We start from the raw sequence: 25,594 nt of genomic DNA, 5'->3' as shown, positions 1-25,594 counted from the left end.
TCTCTGTATTAATTATTGTCCGGCAGTCCTGACTTCTTGATATTTTATGATAGCTCAGCACAAAGTTGTACATAATTGTGTAGTAGAAGGAAAATTATACATGGCTTTCACATTTTCACTTATAAAATTCCAAAAAGTGAGCCATCCATTCATATTCAGCTCCTCTGAGTCAATAATTTGTAGAACCACTTCATCTCCATCATCTGTGGATGTATAGAAACTGAAATTACTGGCATCCTTCTTTGCAGAACAACTTAATCTCAGTCAGATTAGGTGGAAAGCACTTGTGAACATCAGGTTTCCAGTCTTGCCATTCTCCATTGGATTTAAATATGAACTTTGACTAGGCCATTCTGACTTGATGAATTTGATCTAAACTGAACTTGATCTAAACTTGGATCATTTTAGTTTTAGTTTGCTGATCAAAGGCATGAGCAAACTAACCAACATTCGTCTCATTAGTTAGATAAACTCATTAATAATAATATAATTGTTTTATTATTATTATTATTATTATTATTATTATTATTATTATTATTATTATTATTATTATTACAACCAATTGCCTATTTTCATTTGAAGGTGTTCTTTATTTTCTCTCATATTAAAAAAACCCTAATTATTATTATTATTATTATTATTATTATTATTATTATTATTATTATTATTATTATTATTATTATTATTATTATTATTATTATTATTATTATTATTATTATTATTATTATTATTATTATTATTATTATTATTATTATTATTATTATTATTATTATTATTATTATTATTATTATTATTATTATTATTATTATTATCATTATTATTATTTGGAAAGGTCCGTTTCCAAACAGGTTTGTATTTCTTTCCGACAGAGACCGGCCATTTACAATATGGCGGAGGTGCTACGAGGCCCCTGCTTTCACTCCACGTCAGGTTTTTGTCAACGTTTGTGTGTTCTTTTATTTTGAAAGCAGCACACAAAACCGGAAACCATGAGTTTTGCAGCTTTCCTTTTCTGTTCAGTCCCACCCGAAATCTTCCGAACCTTAGCGACCGGGTTTCAGGTGGCAGTGCGGAAGGAAGCCTGCCTTTTCGCTGTGGTCCAGACATTAAACTGACGGAACCTGAATTTTTACTGCAGAAGCAGAAAACCAGGCCGTCGTTGCCTGCAGAACAAGACGTTAACCGGTGGACTAAACCCTGGTCGGACCTGCGGGATATTTTACTTTCTCTAACAGCGAGAAGACAAGACTGGTTCAGTTTATATCTGAGGTCCCTAAGGCACCTTTGTGAACAGGTAAGAAAAATAAACTTTAATTAATACATTTGACCAAAAACTTGATAATTGTGCTGTTTTCAAACTGTTCTGTTATTAGCTATATTAGCTAGCAATAGGAGTCTTTAGATTGCCTGAAAACTTGCCGAGGAGTTTGCGTTGTTTTATCTTTAAATGTAAGCTGCTTAAATGTATTTGCTTTATGTTTTTTTTTATTGTCCGCTTTTCTTTCCTAGGTTTTCATAGTAGAACTTGGGTAACTGCAGTACTTTTAATTAACTTTCTATATAAGTCTGTAAACGTATCCTGCTAACTTCTAGCAAGTTTCTAAATATACATGAAGGCGTAAAGGAGCTGATATCTGCTGAACTGTCTGTCCTCCAGACTCAGGGAAGCGCTTTCGGATTGATGAATAAACACGACAACGCGGTTTAAATCTACTTTCTCTAAAACTAGCTCCCTTTTATAAATATATAAATCCCTTCATTTCTTTAAATCCGATTGCTGAAGATTATTTTGTCAGTATGACAAAATAGTAGACTTCTCCGAGTCTACTAATTTGCATATATTACTAAACTCGAGTGAAAAAATGTACAACTTTGTGCTATGTATTTGTTTTCTAAAATAAACACAGCAAGAAGAGCCTATATTTGCTAAAACTGACCTTCTAAGGGCTTAAAACCTCCCAATATTCATAAATATTTAGTGTGTGGTGAGTTTTCTGTGCCAAGGTCTCAAATGGAGCAATTATTTAATAATTAAAATATGTTAACTCTCCTTCATAAAAGGTTTTCTTTCTTCCCTTTCAAAGAAACCATCAGTTTTAACTCTTCTGAATATTTTTACATCATTTCATCAGTGAGGAGCAAAAGTTAGCAATTAACTAACTTGTCTGGTTAATTGAAAGCTAAAGTACAGAAACAAATGCTGATAATTAATAAATTGATTCTTTACTCTGGATCCCAGTTGTTTCTTTTAATATTTTATTAACTTTAATATTGTTGAACCTCTTACCAGGCTTTTTTTTTATTGCAACAGTGCGCTGCATCTGTTCAGCAAAGACAGCAAACCAAATATTAAACATTTTCTTTCAGAAGATCATGTCATTTGATGCTTCATCTTGTCTGTCACTTTGCTTTCCAAACATCTGAATTTCCCCATCAGGGAATAATAAAGTTATTATTTATTCTATTCAATGCAGTAACACCAACATAACAGCAACTTGCAGTATGATAATATTTATTATACATTTTTTATTTTAAAAATGTGCTCAAATTTTTCCTATCACAATATGTGAACTGCTGGAAGATAGTTTATTTGTCTTCCTGTCTCCTCCTCTATTAATTCCCACGGCGGCTCCTCTGGAATTTCGCAAGCAGCGGCTTGGAGTAAAAACATTCCTGTGACAGACACACTCTGTGTCCTAATAAGCTTAACTGAGGATTGTGGGAATATTTCAGGTCTTTACTGATGACATGAATAGAAACCTGCAGTTAGAGCAGCTGATTGACAGAAGAACACAGACTGCAAAACCGCTGGGAGACGGTCAAAAATAGCTGCTGGTGTTCAGAAGCCAGTACTCTGCCGTGGGATAAAAACGCTCCGGAAAATTCCTCCTTTACTAACTTTAGTGTGTTTTATCTACATTTGTTCATATCTTATTCCCGGGTGGCGCCTTCAATCTCTGCAGACTTCACATCTTAATTGAGCAACACGTGGTAGTGATTGATAGTGAAGTGAAAATCAGTCAGTTTATTCACTTGATTTAACAACATTCAACATTAATCTACAAACATGATCAACACAAGTGAGGAGACAGCAGGAAGAAGAAAAAAGGTTTTTGTGTAAACCAGCCCCTTTCTCAATAATTAAGTCAACAATATAATATGCAAACAATAAATCAGTAGTACTTTTAAATTAAAACGAGGGCAATCATTTTTGTTGGGACAGCAGTCGTTGGACAGATCCTCCCGTTACCAAAAATTATGACAATTTTGTTTTTATTCCAGTTTTGTCAATAACTTTCTGTACGTAAACCGGTCATGAAGTTTAGACATTCCACAAGCCATATGTTTTTCTATATGTTTTTTTTTTTTTAAATCATTCCCAGAACAAAATGCATTTATGTGATCGCCAAACAGGATGAATTATAACATTTGTGAAACATCACAAATGTCATGAAAAAAAGTCTTAAATTATTTTTTTTTTTCTTCTTTTTTGTTCTTCATGTTTCCTCAATATCTGTCCCCCATTTTGAAGCCGCTGGGTAAATGAAGCTGCATTGATGACGGTGTTTCTGTGTTTTCATCCTCCAGGTGCCATGAGCCGGGAGCTGAGCGTGCAGATGGGCTCCCCGGTCCCCGGGGTCTCTGAGCCGCCGCCTCCTGACAACGGGGGCATGGACTACAGGGACTGGGTGCGGCGCAGCTACCTGGAGCTGGTCAGCTCCAACCACCACTCAGTCCAGGCCCTGTCCTGGAGGAAGCTCTACCTGAGCCGGGCCAAGCTGAAGGCCAGCAGCCGCACCTCTGCCCTGCTCTCTGGCTTCGCAATGGTACGTCTAAAAAATAAAAACAACACTTTCTGTAGGAAGTCTGTGTTTTGTTTTTGTGTGGACTTAAAGACCGGAAAACAATTTTGCTTCACCATTATGTCGCCACTCATCCCTGAAACCAGGAAGCGGTTGCAGGTTTCCTCTCTGTGGCTTCGTTTTTGCACTGAAGGTTGGGGGTAGGCATGTATTGTATCGTTTACTTTTTATTGTGATATATTTCTTATCACGGTAAGAACTTTGATTGATAGTTATGGTATATTCCAAATAAGTCCATATTGTCAACTCTTCACCCTCTATAGATTAGTTTTCAATATCAGGACTGATTCAGATATTCATATCGGATCTGTACGTCTTCACCACAAACTTTGTTCTAAGGGTTTTTTTGTGCTGCAGGTGGCCATGGTGGAGGTGGAGCTGGATTTGAAGTACAGCTACCCTCGAGAGCTGCTCATCTCCTTCGCCGTGTGCACCACGGTGCTGGTGGCCGTTCACCTCTTCGCCCTTCTCATCAGCACCTGCATCCTGCCCAACGTGGAGGCCGTCAGCAACATCCACAACCTCAACTCGGTCAGCGAGTCGCCGCACGAGCGCATGCACCACTACATCGAGCTGGCCTGGGGGTTCTCCACGGCGCTGGGCATCCTGCTGTTCCTGGCCGAGGTCGTGCTCCTCTGCTGGATCAAGTTCCTGCCCGTCGACTGTGGATCCAAGGAATGCCCCACCAGGCCCACCCCCACCAGCACTCCGGTGAGTGGCAGAGCCGGCTGGCAGGCGGCGCTGGCCTCCACCATCATCATGGTCCCGGTGGGAATCATCTTCCTCGTCTTCACCATCCACTTCTATCGCTCCCTGGTGGGCCACAAGACGGAGCGCCACCACCAGGAGATCGAGGAACTGCACAAGATCAAGGTGCAGCTGGACGGCCAGGAGAGAGGCCTGCAGATGGTGTGATGACGGGACTCACAGCGGCGCTACAGACTCGGCCATGTTGGATATTTATAGAGCTGGGCCTCAGACTGCCAAGTTCTTTTAAAGGGGAACGATTTGGGAATCCTGGCCCGATCTGCAGACCTGTTGAGGTCAAAACTATAAAAAGTTTACAGACAACAAAAAGGGCTATTCCATACCAAAATGCACTTTGCCTCTTATTTACAACGGTAGCTTCATTTGGAAATGAGCAACTTCCTGTTTTCATCTCTTCTTATCAGTGGAATCTTTCAGGATTTGACTTGCAGCTTCTGTTCGAACCAACCTAGTTTTCACGCTCAGCCAAAGAGAGTTCTCATTTAGTCAGGTGGGCTTTTAGTTGGATTAACCATAATCTGTGATGAAAAAGTGATGCCAAAGCTCCTCGCATGCTTCCATTCAGAAACAATGTTACATTTCCATGGTGTCCAAAATGACAGTGCCCTCTAGAGGACATGGAGGAATTTTTATCTTTTGTGATCTATTCTAACAATATCACAGCACATTAGGGCCATTGTAGATGGAAAAAAAATATGCCAAACATTTTTTAGATTATTCTCAGAAATTTTCAGAAAAAAACTAGGAAATTTCTGAGTTTCAAAAGTCAAACATTTTAAACTTTTGGAACTTCTGGAATTTCCAAAAGTTGAACATCTTCCTCTTCCATGACATGGAATATCAGGACTGATTTTTTTCGTTGCAAACAGAGCTTAGTGACTTTTGAAAGTGAATATTTCCATAAGGAAAATATTTTTGACTTTTGAAACTCAGAAATCTCCAAAATTTTGTAGATTTCCAAGTTTTCTCCTGCAAAGTTTTAACTTATTAATTTCAGAAAGTTTCACATTTTTTCTAGAAATTTTTTCAGATCAATCTAAAAATATCTGTGTGTTTTTTGGACATTTTCTCTTGTTTTTTTTGTTTTTTTTCTGTCTACAATGGCACTAACACGCCATCAGACAATAATTTGTTTGCTAGTCGTTTTATGCAGCATCTTGAATACTAAAAGTCTTTCTGCTACAACTAGTAAGACATTTACTTGTATGTTAATATCGGACGTTTTTAATATATTTTTTTTCTTTAAGATAGAAACACGTCAAACTTATGTGCAAAATGCCAGAATAAAACAGGTGACAAGTGTCAATCTTTACAATATCTTTACTCTAAAGGATAAACACAACATAACCTTTCAATGAGAAATAAATAAATCCAAATTACTTAAACTATTTTACAGTTATTTTCAGTGGTGGATGTGTATTTTTCATGTTAGTGGTCTGAATGGTTAATTAAGGGACTTTTTCTATCTGCAGTCCTACAAAAACAAACTTGAACATGAATTAAGTTGAGGTAGTTACAGCTGCATCTCAATAAATTAGATTATGATGGAAAAAATGCGCAAATACAGACATTATGTTTAAAAACTAATGTAGAACAATTTCACGCCCCCAAAAAAGTGTTTATTTCTGCTCATTTTGTTGATTCCTGCTTACAAAGAATGAAAATCCAAAGTTCTGTTCCTCAAAATTAAAATATCCACTTGGGCTTTTTCATACCAGATCTGATTTTAGTTTAAAATTTTTTATATATTTTTTGCTTTCTTTTCTAAAAAAAAAAATTACAAATGATAGGAAAAAGTTTTGTATCCAGCTGGTTGTTTTTATTTCAACCATTCCTTCTGGGTTATATGAGAATTTTTTGTTTAATTATGAGAATACAGTTATAATACTAGCAGAATAAAGCCGCAATTTTACCAGAAGAACGTCATTAAATAGTTTTTAGAATTTTTCTTTTTTTTTTTTTGTTATTTTCAAGCATGAAGGAAGCTTGTGCTGGAAGCATAGCTCAAATTCCAGCCGTTTTCCTTCCACTTAATTTTACTTCAACCATTTTGCTTTGCAAGCAAGCAAAATGGTTTATGCTTGCTTGCATAAACCAGTCTTCGAACACCCATCTTATTTTTCAGGAAGGTCTGATGTGATATTTAAAATGTTTAGAAAGCAAATTGTGGGTTTTTATTGACTGCAAGTCAGAGTCATCCAAGTTAGAGAAATGAATGCGGGTTGTGAATAATTTAGTTTCATTTTTTTCATTCTCTGAAAATTAAATGTTTACTTCCTGTTTTCTCGTCAGTTGAGTGTTTCTCTTGTGATTCTGCAAGGTGACTGATTCAGAGCATATATGTTTAAATAACTTTTAAAAAGATGCATTAACTTATCTCACAGCTGACTGACTTCACTGTGCTTTTATAGTTTCTGAAAGTTTCTTCTGTTGCCTGTTACAAAGGAAACAAACCCGCCTGGATGCTGTTTGAAATGCTTCAATATCTGAACTTGTTCCTATTGCCTTACAGAAAAACTGCCTTGAGTTTGCTGGATGAACTGTTCATATTTTATTTTATTTTTTTAAGGAACATGAACCAAATTATTGTCACATTCCCAAAAAAGAAAACAGAAACACGACAGACCAAAGTGCCGTTCAGTTCATTTTTATTTAATTTTGTTGTTGTTGTTCTCAGAAGAATAAAAAAAGTGGACGGTTTCTATTTATCTGTTTCGTAAAGTCATAAGTAACTTGATCCGTTTGTTTCATGTCTGTGGACCCTGCTGGGTTCTGCAGAGATCACGGGTCAGAACCTGGAATGTTCCGCTCAATAAAACAAAGGTCAATATTTTCTTTGTCTTGTGTGACGACTTTGTTCAGTCACAGAGAAGTCAACATGGAGGAAAAGGGTGGAACCGATAGCCGTGGAAAAGATCCATCAGAAAGAATCTCAGCATCTGTTGAGAATTTGTTTGGGTTTTATCAGGATTTGCTTAGAACTTATTATTTGGGTTATTGTAATTTAATATCAGGTAACTATTTTAGTTGCAGTTATTTCATAAATCTAGTTAGCATTTGATAGTTAGTATCTGGTTGGTGGACGTTTAACAGAATGGACTCTATATCCCATGATGCTTTAGAACTAGTAGAAGAAGAACTTGAGGTTAGACGAAGAGGAATTGAGGTTTTTTTCCAGAAAAAATGCCTACACTTTGTCGTATATTATACGATTCGTTCATCCCCCTTTTTTATTCACTAAAGTTCATCTGAATAATCCACCCGACTCCATTTCGTATTTGAATTAGTCGAATATACAACAGCATCATTTTACTGCTTTTGATTTACATCAACCTGCGAAAGAAATTCTCAGTCAGAAATTACAGCTAAGTGGTTAATTTCCATGTCTAGTCCCGTTGGCGGGTTGATTTATAATTTGGGTTTCCACCCGTCCCGTAAAATACGGAATAATCCCGTATTTGGCTGTTAAATGTACGGGATGCGATTTGTTCCGTATTTCTAGAAATGTCCACCACACACATAAGAACACCAACAATATTATGAAAATAAAACACGGAAAATATTAAGGTCAGCTAAATTATCGTGGCGGGAGCTATAAAGGTAATTGCTAAATTAGTTGACACCCATCCATCCATCCATCCATTTTCTTTACACCCTTCTTCCCTAAATGGGGTCGGGAGGGTTGCTGGTGTCTATCTCCAGCTGCGTTCCGGGCGAGAGGCGGGGTTCACCCTGGACAGGTCGCCAGTCTGTCGCAGGGCAACACAAAGACATACAAGACAAACAACCATGCACACACACACTCACACCTAGGGAGAATTTAGAGAAACCAATTAACCTGACAGTCATGTTTTTGGACTGTGAGAGGAAGCCGGAGAACCCGGAGAGAACCCACGCATGCACAGGGAGAACATGCAAACTCCATGCAGAAAGATCCCCGGCCGGGAATCGAACCCAGGACCTTCTTGCTGCAAGGCAACAGCTCTACCAACATAATGCTATGCTATGTGTCGTTGGAAAAGCTGTATTACTACACAGGAGAGTCACGCGATAGCATGTATGTTAGAATAATGTGAAATCATACTGTAGTTGTATGTGTTCAAGAAAGCTCAGAGTCAAAGTTGTGAACAGGCAAAATTTTATTTCTACAAAATCTTGAACAAAACAAAATTCATGAGAAACCAGCGTTAGTCCAGAAGACAAAACTCTTCATGACAGCATATTTTTTCAGTAACATGACTCTCTATTTTCAAATCATATTTTATTTTAATCTAAAAATGAAGTAACCGATTCCAAAATGCAAAAGAAAATGGGGAAAGAAATAGCCATTTAATCTTCAAAGTTTTCTCCCTGCTTCAACTCTTTTAGACCAGCAGAGGGCAACAGTGCACATTTTATGACACCGTCAAATTGAAAATCTCCTCCCTCCCTTCAACATTGTTCCAGCAATATTTTTGGAATAAGGATGCTAATAAACTATTAATGCTTTATAGGCTTAAGCTACATTTTTTTTTACCATCTTTATAACTTCCAAGACCTTCGGAGTTACAATAAAAACATTGGTTCATGTACACCATTTAACTGAGAAATGTAGGGAGTGATAATGATTATTTCTTTTCTTAATAAAAAAGGTGAGAAATAAATACTGCAGCCTCTTAAAAATGAAAGCAAATGTTTTCTGTTTTACAAATAAAATACGTTCGCGACACCTCACAAGCCAACAATTCATTTAAATGTCTGTGTGTAAACTTTACAAATGCCCAGGAGATATTTTGACAGCAAGTAAAGCTGCTAATCAAAAATATTTGAGCATCTTATTTGTGGTTTTCATGTTATTAAAATAAAACAAACAAAAAAAACTTTACTTTGGAGAGTTTTTACTGTGGAAAGCTGCAAAAATGTGGGATTACGCTGGATTCCTGACACCCTTTCGCATTTATAGGATGACAGTGAATGCAGCAGATAGAAGTCTTGCTACGTGAAAAAGAAAATGTAAATGTAGCATTCAGGAGGACGTGCTGCATAACAACAGCACCACTCTGGGGAATGTTCGCCACAGTCATGGGAGTGGTCATAGTGTTTATTATGTTGTAAATTTCTAAACCACGTGAATCAAGGCTTTTTAACCATTTCTTTGAACGGGGAAAGTTTAGTCACTTTTGTTCGGTCAAGAACACAACTTAGCCATCTTAGCTTTCTTTTTCCTCCCAACTTTGAGGCCAGATGTTGGACATCTGCTAAATCTAATATTAAAACATCTTTTTAGTGAGCTCTTAATTAATAACTTCTGTTTTCTACCCTTATTTGCTTTATCAATCCAACATAGACGCTTTATGTCTGCGGCACTTTCCTTTAAGTGAGAGGTTTCTGTACCCCAACCAGCAGTTTCGTCTATACCACAGAAGAAGAAATACAATCAGTGTTTTTGAATCAGCATAATAAGACAATGCAGATACGGGGTTCCATCAACAATATTCATAACCTTCCATGCTCTCAGATCCGATCGAGGCCAAGAACTGAAGCCCGGCTGTATTAAAACTCTACGAGCTACGAGTAGGAGACTGAGAATTTTATCATTTCCATTGGACTGCCAGCAACCCTATGCCAAATTTGGAGGTGTGCACACTTCACCCTCACTGGAAACCCGACTGACTCAAGCTGCTTCTTGGCCAAATGAATGCAAATTAGCAAAAATAAAAGTATTATAGTGCAACAAACTCGGTTGGTTAGCTTTTCATAAACATGATCAAATGGAAACCTATCTCAAAGACCACAAACTTCTAACAAAACTATAAACACTTAGAAAAAGAAAAAAAAGTTAAACACTTCACTGGTATGTTGTTAGCTTGTGAGTTGCTGTAGAAATGTCAAAAATGGCTGTGATCGGTACGAGAGTCGAGCATTACCACACAAAATCTACTAATAGTGGAAAAACCAACAAACGGATGTGTTTGAATGCTACGCTGTGCATCTGTGTGAACCGATGAAGGCGTCAGACAGTAGAATAAAACATTTTTTTTAAAAAAGGAAAGTAAAACGTCATCATGCAGTTCAGTTGCACAGTAAGGCCGATGAACATCTCCAGTCCAGGAAACAGATTTAAGTTTCTTCTAAGCAGAAGCAGAGACTGAAAGCAACTTGAGTTTTGGCAGTTTGAATATTTTACGTTTCATCTGCGTTTTTTATTAAAGCCACAAGATCCAAAACTCCTTCAACTGTAACGACGCGGTCTGAACTCATTTACTTTGAATCTCACCGTTTCTCCCTGGCATGCTGTAGATTAAAAAAAAACAAAAAACAAAACACTATATGTGGTAATGATTCATGAAACCTGTGAGTTGACCTTGTTTCAAAACAAGAAACATCAACGTGAAGCTCTTAAATGATGAAGCTTCTTTTAAGAGAAAGTTCCCAATAGACAAAAACATTCAAGAATTCATGAACCGCCAAATCTTAAGAGATGACATGCCACAGGGTGCAAAACACAAAAGACAACCGAAATCATTAAACCGAGAGCTAACATAGCTTATAATCAGTAAAAGGCGAAACAAAGAAGATTTGACAGAGTGATCAGAAGGCTGCCACTCAGCAGACATTTAACCTCATCTCTGCCTGCCTTCGCGTGAGGAAGAAAACCCTCTAACGTGGCCTGATTCCTTCGTTTGGACCTACAGGGAGGGACTTTTACACTCTGAAGCTTTCTCCTTTGCCATCGATGTGGCGCAGGCGCAGGTAGACGTCGGTGCCGATGCCCTGCATGGACTGTACGGACAGGGAGCCGCCCAGGTACTCCGCGTAGGCTCTGGATGTGGGCAAGCCGAAACCAAATCTACAGGAGTAATTAATAAATATATAAATCGCCAGATTAGTGACGAATGGAAAAAAACAAAGGGTGCATCTGCACGTCCCGTTCTTACCCATGCATTGGGCTGGACTGGTTCCCGCTGTTAGTGATGGTGTTGAACAGGTTGCTCATGCGGGGGTCCTGAACGCTCTCCTCTGCAGTGCTGAAGTGGTAATCCATCACCTTGTCGATTATTTTGTGAGGGATGCCGCCGCCACGATCTGAAATCCTGAACGCACGCAAAATATAACCGTCACCAGGGGAAACCGCTGCAGGTAAAATGATGCACCGTTCTATACAAGGATGTGCTGGAGGTAAGATGGTGTGTAAATTAACGGTTGTTTGGAGTATTACTACTCTTAACCTGTCCATATTCCTCTTCCTATGATGCTCCAACTACTAGCTTCCATGGATTTTGGGGGATTTTATTTGACTACCCAATAAATCAATCAATGGGGAGCAAAAAGACACGAGGAAAATCAAATCCTGAACAAAGTAACTCAGATTTCTTTCACTCCCTTTTATGCAGCAGTTCTGTTTCTCCTTTACAGAACAACCAGCAGCATAAAGACCAAGGAACCCAGCAGACGGTCAGGGAGACGAGTCAGACAACAACAAACAGCTGGAGACAAACTGCTGCGATGACAAATATTCGTTGTGGACTCCTTTATGCCAAAAACATTGACTACACTTAGGGAAAAAAACACTTAGGGAAGTGTTTTTTGTAGAGTGAGTGTCACTAGGGGGCGCCAGACGAGCTTCAGAAAGTTGGGGAGATTGTAAAAATAAGAAAATCACATCAATCCATTGTCCACCGGTCAACGGGTCACTCTGGACAGGAAGCCAGTCCATCGCAGAATAAGAAAATTAAATCGAATAAACTTTTTTAATGTCATTTTTTAAAAGTATATATTATTTAAAAACAAAACCTCATCTGTTAAAAGAACTTGTAGAAATATTTTTGCATGCTCATCTTTCTGATTGGCTGCCAGTCACATTTATTAAGCTGCTGGACACGGAAATGGAAAAGTTTCTGACAAGAAGACCAAAGGTCCAGCAGTCCAGCTAGAGCTGCTGCTAACCCTAACCATAAGAACAGTAGAGATTAAATAAACTTTCATGTGTGCTTGGTATAAAATATAACATATTTTCATATAATCAAAGCATGTTAATAAAGCCTTAATTCTTAATTCTGATGCTAATATAAGTCGAGAAGATGCCCGAGTTTAAATACAGGACAATAAAATCGGAGTTCAACTTCCTGCCCGGTGCCCACATATGACATGCTCAGGTGTTGGAATGGCCCAATTAAAGTCCAGCTGGCTGGACAGGTACAGTCCAGCCAGCCCAGTTAAAGGCCCAGTTAAAGTCCAGCCAGCTAGACAGTTAAAGTCACTTTAACTGTCCAGCCAGTTAAAGTGAAGCCACATTTATCTTGTGGGCCAACATTTGGTCTCAAGAGTTGAACTCTTACATTCAGACCTGAAGCCACTGACCTGATGACAAAGTCGATGTCGTTGTTGGCGATAGTGACGACCACATCGGGGACGTTGTACGGAGTGTCCAGGTGGCTCTCCATGGTGGCTCTGAAGGAGGAGCATCAATAAAAAAGTAAAACGCTAACAGAAATGTTGCCCCTAAAAACCAAAATAACTCAAAACACTTCTGAGTCACGTAAGATGCAGGAGATCAATCAAGTAATCTTTATTCTGTCTATAGAGTCGAACAACCGTCAAACTAAACAACGATCTTGCATTTGTTTTTTTAACCACATTCAATGGATCTCCTGATCACTGAAAGGTTTTTAGTAATAGTAAGGGAGGTGATACTTCCTTTATTCATCATGTCTTCCTGCTATCATTCCCCCAGTTTAACTCATTTATCCATCATCCCAGCTTCCTACATCCCTTTACCCTTCATCCACAGATCTTTAATCCCCACCACCATCACTTCTCCTTCTGTGCCAAGGTCCAAATTTACAAAAACATTTGTTCAAAAGCACATAAAGGAAAGCCTTCCTTGATGTGGCTATGTGAAGCTGCAGGATAATTCCAGCGGGATGAGAGCTGATGCTCCGGTCTGTTACCTCATGGCGTTCTTGAGGAGCTCTGGCAGGATGTAGTCCAGCGGCAGCGGGATGAAAGGGATCCGGGCCGCCACGTGTCCGTTGATCCGGACCCGGGGAGAGTTACCGTACTGGTGTTCACACAGACGCCTGTCGACGCCACAGAGAATCAACCACAATGACCATTTCTCCATCTACCCTGCAGTATTCCAACGCTGCTGCTATATTCAGTATTTTCATTTGTCCTTTCTTGCTTTATTTTACCCTTTAAATTAGTTTTTTTATTTTCTATGTTTATTGTTGCTGTTGTGATGTCACGATAATAAAAAAAAAAGTAAAGGCTTACTTCCACCAACATGTTTTTCCTTCCATACCTCAACTTCTTGCCTTTGCAGGAATTCAATTGTTTATTATCTATTTCTATATTCATTGTTGGTTGTTTTTTTTCTGCGTTGTGTGTTCCTGACTTTAATGGCTAAAAATGGCCCCCCCAAAAAACTATACTTTAGTTACTTTAAATTCCTAATCTTCTGGACAGATTAATCTAACCAAATTTAATCTAATCTAATCTAATAAGTAAAGAAAAGCAGCTTGTTCCAATTTCAAATCTTTGTCACTGTACAAAAGTGACAAAAATCAAAATCAGCTCGATTTTAACTGAAATCAAGCTGATTTTGTAGGGGGAAAAAAATGCTTTAATTAGTATTTATGTTCAGCTAAGTTTATTTTCCAATACAGATTAATAAAGATTAGCACATAAATACATGAGATTAAAGCCGAGTGGCTAATTTTCATCTCTAGTCCTGCTGGCAGGTTGGTGTTGAAACAAACAAGAACAACCTTACAAGCTTTCCATACATAAACTGACTTTGTGTAAACAATGAAACTATGTCTTTTAAAGTCTTTCATGAAATAATAACTTAAAAGCACTTCAAATATTTTGTCCAGTGGTCACGATCGTTGTTTGTAGACAAACTATTGTAGAAATCTCTTCTTGAAACGTGACTTTCAGAAGAAAAGTAGCTATTTAGACTCCATAAACATCACTGCTCCAAACAAACTCAACATTGAATATTTGTGCACATGTTCAGCTTACTCACATCACAACATTTACACTCGCATCTCAACCAAAAATACAGTAAAATTATCACTAAGGCGTTTTAAAACAGCTAAATAACTGATTTGTGCCTCAAATTCAAAAGGAAAATCCTTTGATGAGGTCCGAACCCAGCAGGAAGCTCCTGATGGATTCCAGAAGCACCGCTGGACAGGAAGACTCACGGTAAACAGAGCGACGGCTCATATCTCAATCACCTGTGTTTATCAGCTGACCTCTGACCTTCCTCAAGCAATAAGAGACCTGAAAGCAACAGGAAGTCATCTGACGGCGCTGAGCAAACAAACTCACCTGGAAAAGTCCACCCACTTCTCGATGATCTTTTTAGGAGAGAGGCGTCTGCAAATGATCCCCACAAAATCCGGCTGGAAGACAAACAAACTCCTGTCAGAGAAAAACTCCTGATAAACCATCAGCTCGGTTAAATGATCGGTTTTTACTTATAGGCTTTATCAAACCAGAATCAACTATAAAAAAACTCAGAAAAGGAATGTTTTTTTTTTGTAGTGCACCAATTATCACAACCCAAAGCGCTCAAAGGAAATAAAAATATTAAAATAAAATTAGCCGCAGTGACTTAACCTACTGGAAATAAAGGAGAGCTTTTATTCTGGTGATGCTTTTTAACTGACTTTAAGTTGCTGTCAAAATTTAGATCCAAGACCAAAACTACTCCCTCGTATGCCCTGTAGCCTAAACCCCAATTCAACCTTTCATTTTAGAGATAAGCTGTTTAAATCGGGCGCTACCTTTATGTCTCTGTGTAAATTGTATGACAGTGTGCTAAAAAAAAGTAAATTTACGGCAAAAAAATTCAGAAATTTTCTAGAAAAAACAAGGACATTTTTGAGTTTGAAAAGCTAAAAAATTTGCAAGAAAAAAGCAGGAATTTTGAGATTAATCTTAAAAGTCGAACGTTTTGTTTTTTTTAACTTTTGACAGAAATTTACTCCTCTTTTTCTTCCATGTTCAGCGGCCCTAATACGCTGTCGGAAAATTGCGGCATTTCTCGTTAGCTTCTTAAATTCTGCAATATTTGGTAAAAACTGTCTCAGTGCTGCCCTCTTTGTGTTGAATGGTGGCTACTGCAGATTAATTTTACTATTGGTAACAACCATTCAGGTATAAAATCATCTCACTAAGACACACGCCCTCTGGTGGCAAGTCAGAGGTTGTCAGCAAAGTCTCAATAAGAGAAAAAAATCTCTGGATTTGTCACAAGTCACTTCTGACTCTGAAAGTTGTTAAATATAGTGACAAAATCTACAGTGTCTTCTCTCTTCCTAACCACAGCCCCGCTTAACCCTTTGCACTCGTCCCCACACGTGGCCACGCCCCTATTTATCACGGGGCCCCGCCCATTTTAGGGGGATTTTTCAATATTTCTGTTTTTACGTCGGACAAGTTTAATACTTGCACTTTATTTTATTATACATACAAAGTCTGAAAACTCTTTAGATAAATACTAATTCATGTAGCAGTCAGACATACATTTTCTTCATGAAGAGCCAGATGGTGTGTGGCCAACATTCGGATTCCCAGACGGGAACACAGCGTTGTATCCAAGAAGTTCCTGATGATGGTCTCATCCTGGAAGACGGAGAAAACAGAAACGGTAACTGACGAGGCTCCCGGTCTTTCCGCCTTTAAACCCTCAACCATAATTACTCCAGTAAATAGCAATAACGACCAGCGTGCAGCTCTTGCCTGGATGTGTCGTCGACACTCCCTGAAGCCCTGAGCCAGCATGGTCACCACGTCTTTGTGGTCGTCCAGCAGCTGCTGCACCAGTTTACAGAAACGAGCCTCGACCTCCTGGTCCTTGATCTGACCACAGAAACAAACTTCACATTGAATCTGAAAATCATTTCCTTCGGTCAAGGAATTTCGTTTTACGTGACGAAATTTGAAGTGGTTGTAAAGACGAACGCAATAAATCCATCTGTAGAAGTGTGTTTAAAATATGCCCATTTGTTCTTATAAACCTTTTTCCCAGGCAGGATGTGAGAGAAGATTCAGAGAGAAGATTATTGAAACGTATTGCAAAGTCAGGGGATGGATAGAAAACAATTTCTAAGGCCCTGAATATTAACAAATTTGGTCATTGCAGCCAAAAGTGCATTTACTAAACACTAATATGTATGCAATCCCACATTTTATGTTACATTTTTTATTAAACCATAAATATTTTCATTTTGACATTAAAGGTTGTTTTTTTTAAAAACTTTTTGTCAGAAAAGCTAAATGTTGTTGTTGATCATGACTGATTTGTAAGAGAAATAAAACAGATGAAACATTCAAAGAGATGAATACTTTTTATTGGCACTTTATCTACGAAATTCTTATTAACTGGCAGACCGAAGTGAAAATGAGACACAGTTTCTCACCCAGGTCTGCAGTGTCCAAAGGTTTTTATCGTCTAGGCCCAAAAATTTCAGATTAAAAGTACTTTTTGTTTGCTGTTAAAAACTAAAATTACAAAAAAATAATAGTACAATGTGTTTGAGCTTGCTCAACAGTAAACTAAGCATCCAATATTTTAATGAAACAGTCAAATGGTAGAAAATGTGGCATAAATCATTGTAAAAGTAGAAAGGTTTTCAGAAGAGACAGGAGGGAAGCAGATTAGCTTCACTAGTCCATGACAGGATAAACCAAATAATCTGCAGCAGGGGTGTACAAACTTCTTGCCATGGAGGCCAAAGTTGTTACCCTGAAAGGATTCACAAGCCACAAACGTCAAGTAAAAAGTATATTCATCAAAATAAAGTTCTCGTCTTTTTTTTTTTTTACTTTCATCTTCTGAACAACAAACTAAACTCTTGTAAAGCTGGCTGATTTCTTCACCCAAATCATAGAGTTTGTGGTTCAATTCACTGCAAAATGAAGATGATTGCTTAAATCTTGCTAATAAATGATAAGTTGCCTTGTGCCTAAATTATTCTTTATTTAAAGACAATTTTATCTGCAAAAATCTCTAAACGATAATAAAAAGCCAATCGGCATCAATTAACTGCTTACAGGCCAGATTTGCTCAACTACTGAATAGTGGTGAGTTTCGGGGGCCACAGCACATTGTGCAAGGAGCCAAAATTGGCTCGCAGGCACTTTGAACATCCGTGACCTACACTACTAGGGATTTTTTTCTTTTTATTAATTTTTGAGCAAAAGAGAAATGTACCTAAATGTTCTCTATGCTTAAAGCTAAGGCTGCTGTTTTCAGGTGAATCCGTGTTTTTAACAATAGATGACATTCCCTCCCTCCCCCTCCCCCTACCTCCTTCCCATGAGAAACGCTGAACTTGTACTCATAAACCCAAACCGTGTGCAGTTGCAGTATTTCCTGTTTGCGTGACACTCACCTGGGGAAAGTCGCTGAGCATGTGGTAGGCTCTGATGTACAGCTCATGCTGCAAGAAAGAGCAAAAGAGACGGATCTCAGTCACATGACCAGAATCGACCAGCACAGCGACGCCAACAAACTCTCACATGGGTCGCATTACAGAAGCTCTCAGGGTCCTCCTCTGTTTTCTTTCTGTGTAAATAACATTTTGTAACAGTTGTATTTCATCTGCTAACGGATATTTGAGCTGACCTCCATTTCTTCTGACTGCATGAAGAAAGGAGTCGGGCTTTATGCAACCAGAGGAGGAATCTGGGTGAAGGTTCATCACCGAGCTGAGAAGAGCTTAGAGGGAGAAAACTGGCTGGAAGAAACGCCGACTCTGCTTTTATGTCACAAAAAGCTCTTTCTGTTCCACAGAAGCATTTATTCTGGATGATTAGAGCGGCTGTGCAGCCTGAGCAGAAGAATGCTGCCTGTTTAATTTCAACCTCCAAGAACAATGTGTTCCCACTGGATGTTTTGGCACCCGACTTTACAACCCCTTCCCCCCCAAAAAAAACAACCGGATTCATTATGAAAGACCATCATTGCAACCTTTAAAGATGTGCCTTGTCTCAAAGTATTCATATCCCTAAAATGCTCCTGTGTTCTGTCACATTATATCCACAAATCTCAGTGTGTTTTACTGGGTTTTTATGAAGTTAGAAATGGAACATAAGCAGAAGGGGGGAAAAAAAAAATCACAGTTTCCAAATATTGATCAACCAGCTAAAACCTCAGGCAAACGTCAGGGTGGAGAATATTTCATCATCAATTTTTAAGTTCCACAGATTCTCATCTAAATTTATGTCAAAGCTTTGACTAGGCCAGCGGTGTCCAGACTTTTTGCCACGGGGGCACAAATCATCAAGTCGAAAGCTCTTGGGGGCCACAAAAATATTTCTGTCTCAATAAAATTTTTAGACTAAATAAACTGTGCCTTTCTTATTTTTATTGGCTCAATAATAAACTAACCAACTATGCAAAATAGTCCAATTTTTGTAGAAAATCAATCAACAGAACATTGCAGGGGTTTTTTTTTTCTGGGCTCTGCAACACAAACACGATGTGGATCAATGTTTCATCTGAAGCATTTTGAAATTAAGATTAATGTAGAAACCTAGTAAACAAATAAACACTTTGTTGCGTCTGTGCTTTTTTATTTTATTTCAAGGCTTTCTTTGTCAAAAAATTCCATTCTGAAGAATAATATAATAAGTTATTAATGTCTGATTTATTCTAGAACTTTGTGGAAGGTGAACCTTTCAGTCTCAAGTTCTTTTGTGCAAGTTTCCATCTGCCAGTATTTGTCTTCATTCTCCAATGAACTCAGCTCTCCTGCTACAGAAAAGAATCCCCACAGCATGATGTTGCCTCCACTGTGTTTCATTCAGGGTGGGGCACCTTTAGTGGGACACTGAGATGTTTTGACTGGTGTTTTCCACATGTTTCCTTCAGTTCCACATGTTTGCCGTGTCCCCGACTCAACCCTGGACTTTTAATGAGTAAGGCTACGTCCTGATGCGACACGACGACATGGCAACACGGTAACACATCAACGCGACAAAAAGTCAGCACATCGTGAACCATCAGAAAAGTTTGTTTGAGGGTTGTTGCAGAGGATCTGACAGAACGGCAAACACTAAAACTAAATCTAATCACACATCATTTATCCTTCTGTTCTGATTTTTCACTTTACCAAACGTTTATGTGGTTAAAAGGATATAAAAAGGGAAGGAAGGGCAGTAGACTGCCACAGTTAGCAGGTAAATCCTGCAGACAGGTGAAGACAGAAGCCCCTCCACTTCCGTGGGATCAGCAACTTCAGCACAAAACAACTGGAAAACCCTGACCAGCACAGAGCTTTTGTGTTCAGAGGGAGGGCCCTTCATTCCCAGGCCGGTTGAACCTGTAAGGGTGGTGGATGTTTCTCCGTTTTCAGCTCCGATCAGCAGTTAGTGAAACGTGACACGCAGGTTACGCCTCCGATTTACTTGTTTGTTTTGGCTCTAGCGACTGATTTACAACGCCTCACTGCTGCGTCAGAAGCGTCGTGGAAATGGGGTCGTGTTTTGACGTTGGGTTTATGAACAACCACGTAACAGTAAGAAATATTTGTAGGCGCTGGATTCAAGAAATGAATGGATTTTGTAGGACTGAATCTTCTGTGTTTGGATGAAAACAACAACATCATCTAAAATCTAAACACAAACATGGATTGTTTTGATTTTGTAGCATTAACAATTAAAAGTATAATATTACTGAATCCCATTTGAATTCAGAATATTACCTCTCTGAAATGAAAAGAATGAAACAAAACTATTTTTATGTTATACATTATATTATTATTATTAATATTGTTTTAGATTTCCCCACTGTGGGGCAGTAAGGGCTACTTCTACTCTAAAATGACAAGATATTGCTTTTCCTGACTCAAATCACGTTTTCCATACATTTTTGGGAGAAAAACCTGAAAACACGAACATTGAATATTTTCCAGACTTAGTGTATCTCACTGAATCAGTGGCACACAGTCTTCACTGCTAGTACTAATAATAATTAATCTGGCCACTATGAGCAGCCTTGTTACCTTATACCTTGGGCCGGCTGGGCCCAAGTGAAGAAAGAACTTTTGAACCAGATTTATCAGCATCACTGTTATCTCAGCCAGAAATATCAATTCTATTTAATCCTATTTGTTTTTAAAGTTAACTCCCAGACATTAGGTTTACTGATGCGCAAAACTTTGTTGATATTCCGCTGAAATCGAAAATACATCATTTTTCAATTTTGGTGTTTCCATTAAAACAGAAAAGCAATTAAAATCACACGTGAATAGGTTTCTTCATGTGATAAGTTGTTTTTAAAAAAAAATGCCACGTCATCATCATCCTGTCTTCTTCTTTGTGGTTTCTGTCAGTAGCAACATCCGGTGGTTGATCATATGATTTGTGTGATGTGAAAAAAGTGTTTCCTTTGCAGCTTTGCGAAATACATTAATTTCGATACTGCTGAAAAACTCCCCGCCTCATCCTAATGCAAAAACTTTATATAGAAAAATGAGTGTTTTGCAAAATTGTGGAGTTTCCTTAAGCAATTTATTTTCGAAATGTTATATGGAAACACAGCTTGTGTTTCTGTCATGAATTTAAAATGATTGACAGTTTCATGTCCCTTTGAGTCTTTTCACCCAAATACTTCATTAAAATTTCCACCAGTTATTTAACACCTCTCTCCGGTCTGTCAAAGTTCAGCACTGACTCATGAGGACAATCCCAGTTCTTATTATAACCTCGGCGGTAGTGGGTTCCTTCATGCTTAGCTCTAAAAAATTAAATACTGACTTTATCAAGGAGTTTCTACAGGAATGTGTCCTTACCACTTGAAGAATGGTCGGGTTGCAGCCGATGATGAAGGGCAGACTGCGGAAGCCCTTGATGCGATGGGCGATCCGCACAGGCAGCTCCTTGTGAAGGTACTTGGCACTGCTCTGGGATCACACACACACACACACACACAGTGAAAAGCTGCAGAGCATGAAGGCACTGCGGTTAGATGATGTACTGTCAGTGCAGGTGAAATGTTTACCAAGATGTGGTGTCCATCAGGAGACTTCCCAGAATACAGCAGGGTCGCTAAGGTCAACCGCACTGAGGCCTGCAGACACAATTGCGAAGGAAGTCAATTAAAATCCGTTTTTAATTAATAAAAAACATGTTTCTTTATTTTAATTAAATATGAAAAGCAAAACTTTCAGTAAGAGTGTATTTGGCTTGCATCTATAAGGAGCAATTACTGGATAATATTATAAGCAATCCTATAAACTCGTTCATTGGCTTCGGCATCCAATCAAAATAACTCATTCTAAGTTATTTTGATTTAAACAATTTGATCATTTTCTATATATAAATGGAGAAAAGAAAATCCTCAAAGCTCTTGCACAAAATGTGGGACACGTATCAGTAAGATGTTCAGGATAAAACAATCTGTGTGACAAACACCATGACACGTAGAAAACAGACATGTTAAGGCAAAACTCTCCAGCAACTCCACACCAAATGACAGGTTCCTGTGATTACACTCGAAAAGATTCATTATGGCTGACAATAATTTAGGAAAAAATAAACTAAAAATGTAAAAATCATACATCAACTAGGAAAGACGTAATTGACTATTGCCAGACTGGTAAAATCAAGAGATGGTTTAAACAGAACCTGTGTGACAACATGAAGGAGACTGAAAACCTTACAAAGCAGCACATCGTATCCCAATCAAAAGAACAGGAAGAAATTTATTGACATTTATCAGTTTGGAAAGGTTGCAAGGCAATTTATTAAGACTTTTGGATGTCAGAGAACAGCAGCAAGGCCGCCAACACACATGGAGAAAACATGCAAAAGTAGAGAACCTTACCAGGAGAGGCCGACCTACCAAGGCTACTCCAAGAATTCATCAATATCTACAGTATGTTTCCATCCAATTGTAATGCAAATTTGGAACAAAATAAAAAAATAATTGTTGCCAAAAAGGGGGGATGGGAAAAAATGTAAATTATTTGTGCTTCCATTTACTGGTGTAAATCAAATCAACCAGACTATGCAAAGTTTGTCAAATTTTGAAGTTCTGTATGGTTGTAATAAACAGGAAGTAGAGGTTGCAAACTGGCATGGACCACACATATCACATGGAGAGTTCTCCCGTGCGAGACGGAGGTCGGGAATTAGATTTTTCTCAAGGTTTCGTGACTCCCGTCGACTCTCAGTCTTCAGAAAATATGCTTTTTCAGAACTTATTCAGGAAATGAGTTTCCATCTCTCCTTTAGCATATTAACCCTTTCTCTGAAAAGCCCAAAACCCCCTCAAGCAGGCGTAAAAACTTATTTACAAAATTATCTTGAATTTTTTTCTATCAACCTTCTCTAATGAGACACTTAAAAACATACATTAAAAACATTGATGGAAACACGACTCTTCCACAACGATGTAAGAAACTCAATTAAATTCCAGTTATCGCAAAGACTTTATAGCAGTTGTTGCTTTCAAGTGCTTCGCAGCAGCAGGGTTGGTAACAAACTAAACTGCATCTTGTATTTACTCTGGTTAATTTAGTCAGGCATGAAAATTTGCTTGATCTGAAACATTTTGATGCAACACAAAACCCAAAACGTCAAACATCTGAAAGGACACAGCGCTGCAAATTTGTAGCAAAAAGGATTTTATCTAGAGCAGTGTTTCCCAACCCTGGTCGTCAATGCACACTATACTGCATGTTTTAGATGTTTCCCTGCATTAATATGCCAGATTCAGCTGATTGCAGTTCACAAAACACCTGTCAATTGAGGTCACCCGGGAAACGCCTAAAACATGAATGGTAGTGCGCCTTGAGGACCAGAGTTAGGCAACACTGATCTAGAGTAGCAACAAAAAAAACAAGACAAGTCATCCTACATCTGCATGCAATCTGCTTCCCCCAGAGATCAGATTTCACCTTCATAACAACAAATGAGTACTAGCAGGCACACCTAACAGACAAACAGCCATGCTGTGTCTGTTTACCCTAATTTGAACCTGAGAGAAAAAAAAATTCTTGGCAACGTGTACACACATGCAAAACTTGTAAGTACAAGTGGAGGACAGTCAGGGGGGACGATATGAGCTAGTTTCTCCTGGTCCAACCACACCAATGCACACAGCAATTTCAAGCTTTCCCTTTTGTCTGGTGACCTCAGTTAAGCTGGGGACTGCTCTGCAGGATTAATGTCCACTTAAATGATGAAGTTAAAGTTTGTTCAACTTCACAGCTAAATATTCATTGTTTAGAAACTCAAGATCTTTAAACTTTCACAGGTATTATGTAAAGAATTTAAAGTACACGTTGGGTTTTGTTTCTACACTAAAAAAAAAAACACTTTACAAAAAGATAATTGGTAAACGCCTGACTGAAAATGATTGAGTGCGAGGAACTAAAACATCTGAGTTTGCAAAGAAAGAGGAAGGAAAGAGTTGACAACTGAGAAAAAAACTGAGTCTTATGTAAAAAAAAAAAGAAAAAAGTACATTTATGACGATATCAAACCTGAAGGCATTTCTGTTAATTGATCCTCAAATTAGTCGGACTACTAATTTACACTCTTATTTTAATCAAACTGAAAGTTCAAATAGGGTCAAAAGGTCAGATTAGCTACCAGAAGTAACAAAGGCACTCACAATAGCGACTTTTTAGTAATAACGTGGTTATTCAAGCTCCGAATTTGAAACCTTAACCCTTCCTGAGCTGATAACACAAACTTGTTCCACTCTTGTGAGCTTTGCTGGAGTAAAGGATTCGCGCTCTGCACCATTATTCATCAACCATTAGTACTATATTAATTAGGAGTAGATCGTTTCGCTAGCTAAACATTTTGTCCTCTCGATGCTGCATTCAAGAGCGCGCAAACAGCCGTGGAAATCAGAGCGTAACGTAACGGTTTTGATTCTTAAATTAAGATGTTTTTTAAATATATTCCATTTATATAAGTAATATGTGTTCCAACTAGAGTACTGTAATTAGGAAACATTGTCGAATCTACTTCTTTAAAATAAAATTTAGCCATATGCTTATTTCATTGTCTAAATCACATTTTTCCTATTTGGCTTTAAGAAGGCGAGGTTCAACCGCTAAACTACTTATGTAAGCAACTTCTTTTATTGTATAACATAGTACAATAAATGTAGTTTTTGCTTTCAACCTTCACTGACAGTTAAGATAGCAGTCCGAACTAAAACTGATTATTTTCAGCATTTTCTCATTCCCTGAATGTAGCACCGATGGTGCTATAACGACTAGCTCTGCTCGCCAAGCTCAAGCCAGCTCCAGCCGGCTCGCGCTAACACCCCCTCGCCGCCTCATATGAACAGGGAGCAAAAAAAATAAAAAAAATCCACTCCTCACCTTCTCTGCCGAAACATCGATGGCGGACTGGTTGTAAAAGGAAGTGACAGTCTTCGACCGCTCTCTTGCCAATTCTGAGACACCCTGCGCTGATGATGTGGACCGGAATCTGTGATTCCCGGTGCCTGACTGCAGCGCCGGTAATGTTTTGGTTGCGGGAGTCAGTAAGAGGCTGCCGATCCTCGGCCTGGCCCTGCCGGTGACACCGCTCAGCATCTCCGCCGCTATGCCTGCCAGTCCCGGTCGCATTTGGAGACGAGCTGTTAGCGCGAACAGGGCTAGCCCGTTCCTGGTGCAGAACAACGGAATTCTCCAGCTGCTATGAAGCCATTAGGGTTGTGTCGTTACGCACAAAGGCACGACCCTGATCTCAATACAGTAGAGACGGGGTAAGGAAAGGCCTCTGTGCTTATTGGTCAGTATGTCAAAGATGTACGGTAACGACGAGACAGCGCAGCCAATGACCGAGTCAGTCAGAGGAGGAGCTAAGTATAATCAACGCCCCACTCACAACGGCACATACTGTACTCTGCACGGCATGTAATATGGACAAACAATAGTGGTAAAAACATTAAAAAAACAAATTGTATTTGTACTGCCCTTTAAAATATCAAAATATAA

General features: G+C 38.6%; 2 protein-coding genes across 2 annotated transcripts; one reads left to right on the top strand and one right to left on the bottom strand.

The window, feature by feature from the left end:
• The first annotated feature begins 905 nt into the window (after positions 1–905).
• orai2 (ORAI calcium release-activated calcium modulator 2) lies at positions 906–7,465 on the top strand. Its single transcript, XM_044140442.1, has 3 exons — positions 906–1,294; positions 3,589–3,827; positions 4,221–7,465. The coding sequence occupies exons 2-3, from the start codon at positions 3,594–3,596 to the stop codon at positions 4,776–4,778; spliced, it is 792 nt and encodes a 263-aa protein (XP_043996377.1). The 5' UTR covers positions 906–1,294; positions 3,589–3,593; the 3' UTR covers positions 4,779–7,465.
• A 1,287-nt stretch (positions 7,466–8,752) lies between these two features.
• bckdk (branched chain ketoacid dehydrogenase kinase) lies at positions 8,753–25,388 on the bottom strand. The gene is made up of 11 exons (XM_044140441.1): positions 24,974–25,388; positions 21,631–21,699; positions 21,422–21,532; positions 18,020–18,067; positions 16,365–16,484; positions 16,149–16,247; positions 14,949–15,022; positions 13,562–13,690; positions 12,972–13,061; positions 11,549–11,704; positions 8,753–11,460 (listed from the first exon to the last, which is right to left on the bottom strand). The coding sequence occupies exons 1-11, from the start codon at positions 25,220–25,222 to the stop codon at positions 11,316–11,318; spliced, it is 1,290 nt and encodes a 429-aa protein (XP_043996376.1). The 5' UTR covers positions 25,223–25,388; the 3' UTR covers positions 8,753–11,315.
• Positions 25,389–25,594: the final 206 nt, after the last annotated feature.

Source organism: Gambusia affinis, linkage group LG15 (genome assembly GCF_019740435.1).
Source record: "Gambusia affinis linkage group LG15, SWU_Gaff_1.0, whole genome shotgun sequence".
Classification (NCBI taxonomy): Eukaryota; Metazoa; Chordata; class Actinopteri; order Cyprinodontiformes; family Poeciliidae; genus Gambusia; species Gambusia affinis.
Note: the sequence above shows the minus strand (reverse complement) of the source record. Positions and strands in the feature narration are given on the sequence as shown.

Excerpts from the sequence above, each read along its gene's own strand:
- orai2 (XM_044140442.1), top strand. The coding sequence starts at position 3,594 with ATGAGCCGGGAGCTGAGCGTGCAGATGGGCTCCCCGGTCCCCGGGGTC. Across the intron at positions 3,828-4,220 it reads TGCTCTCTGGCTTCGCAATG|GTGGCCATGGTGGAGGTGGA; the intron begins GTACGTCTAAAA and ends TTTGTGCTGCAG.
- bckdk (XM_044140441.1), bottom strand. The coding sequence starts at position 25,222 with ATGCGACCGGGACTGGCAGGCATAGCGGCGGAGATGCTGAGCGGTGTC. Across the intron at positions 16,248-16,364 it reads AGTGTCGACGACACATCCAG|GATGAGACCATCATCAGGAA; the intron begins GCAAGAGCTGCA and ends TCCGTCTTCCAG. Across the intron at positions 13,691-14,948 it reads AAGTGGGTGGACTTTTCCAG|GCGTCTGTGTGAACACCAGT; the intron begins GTGAGTTTGTTT and ends TGGCGTCGACAG.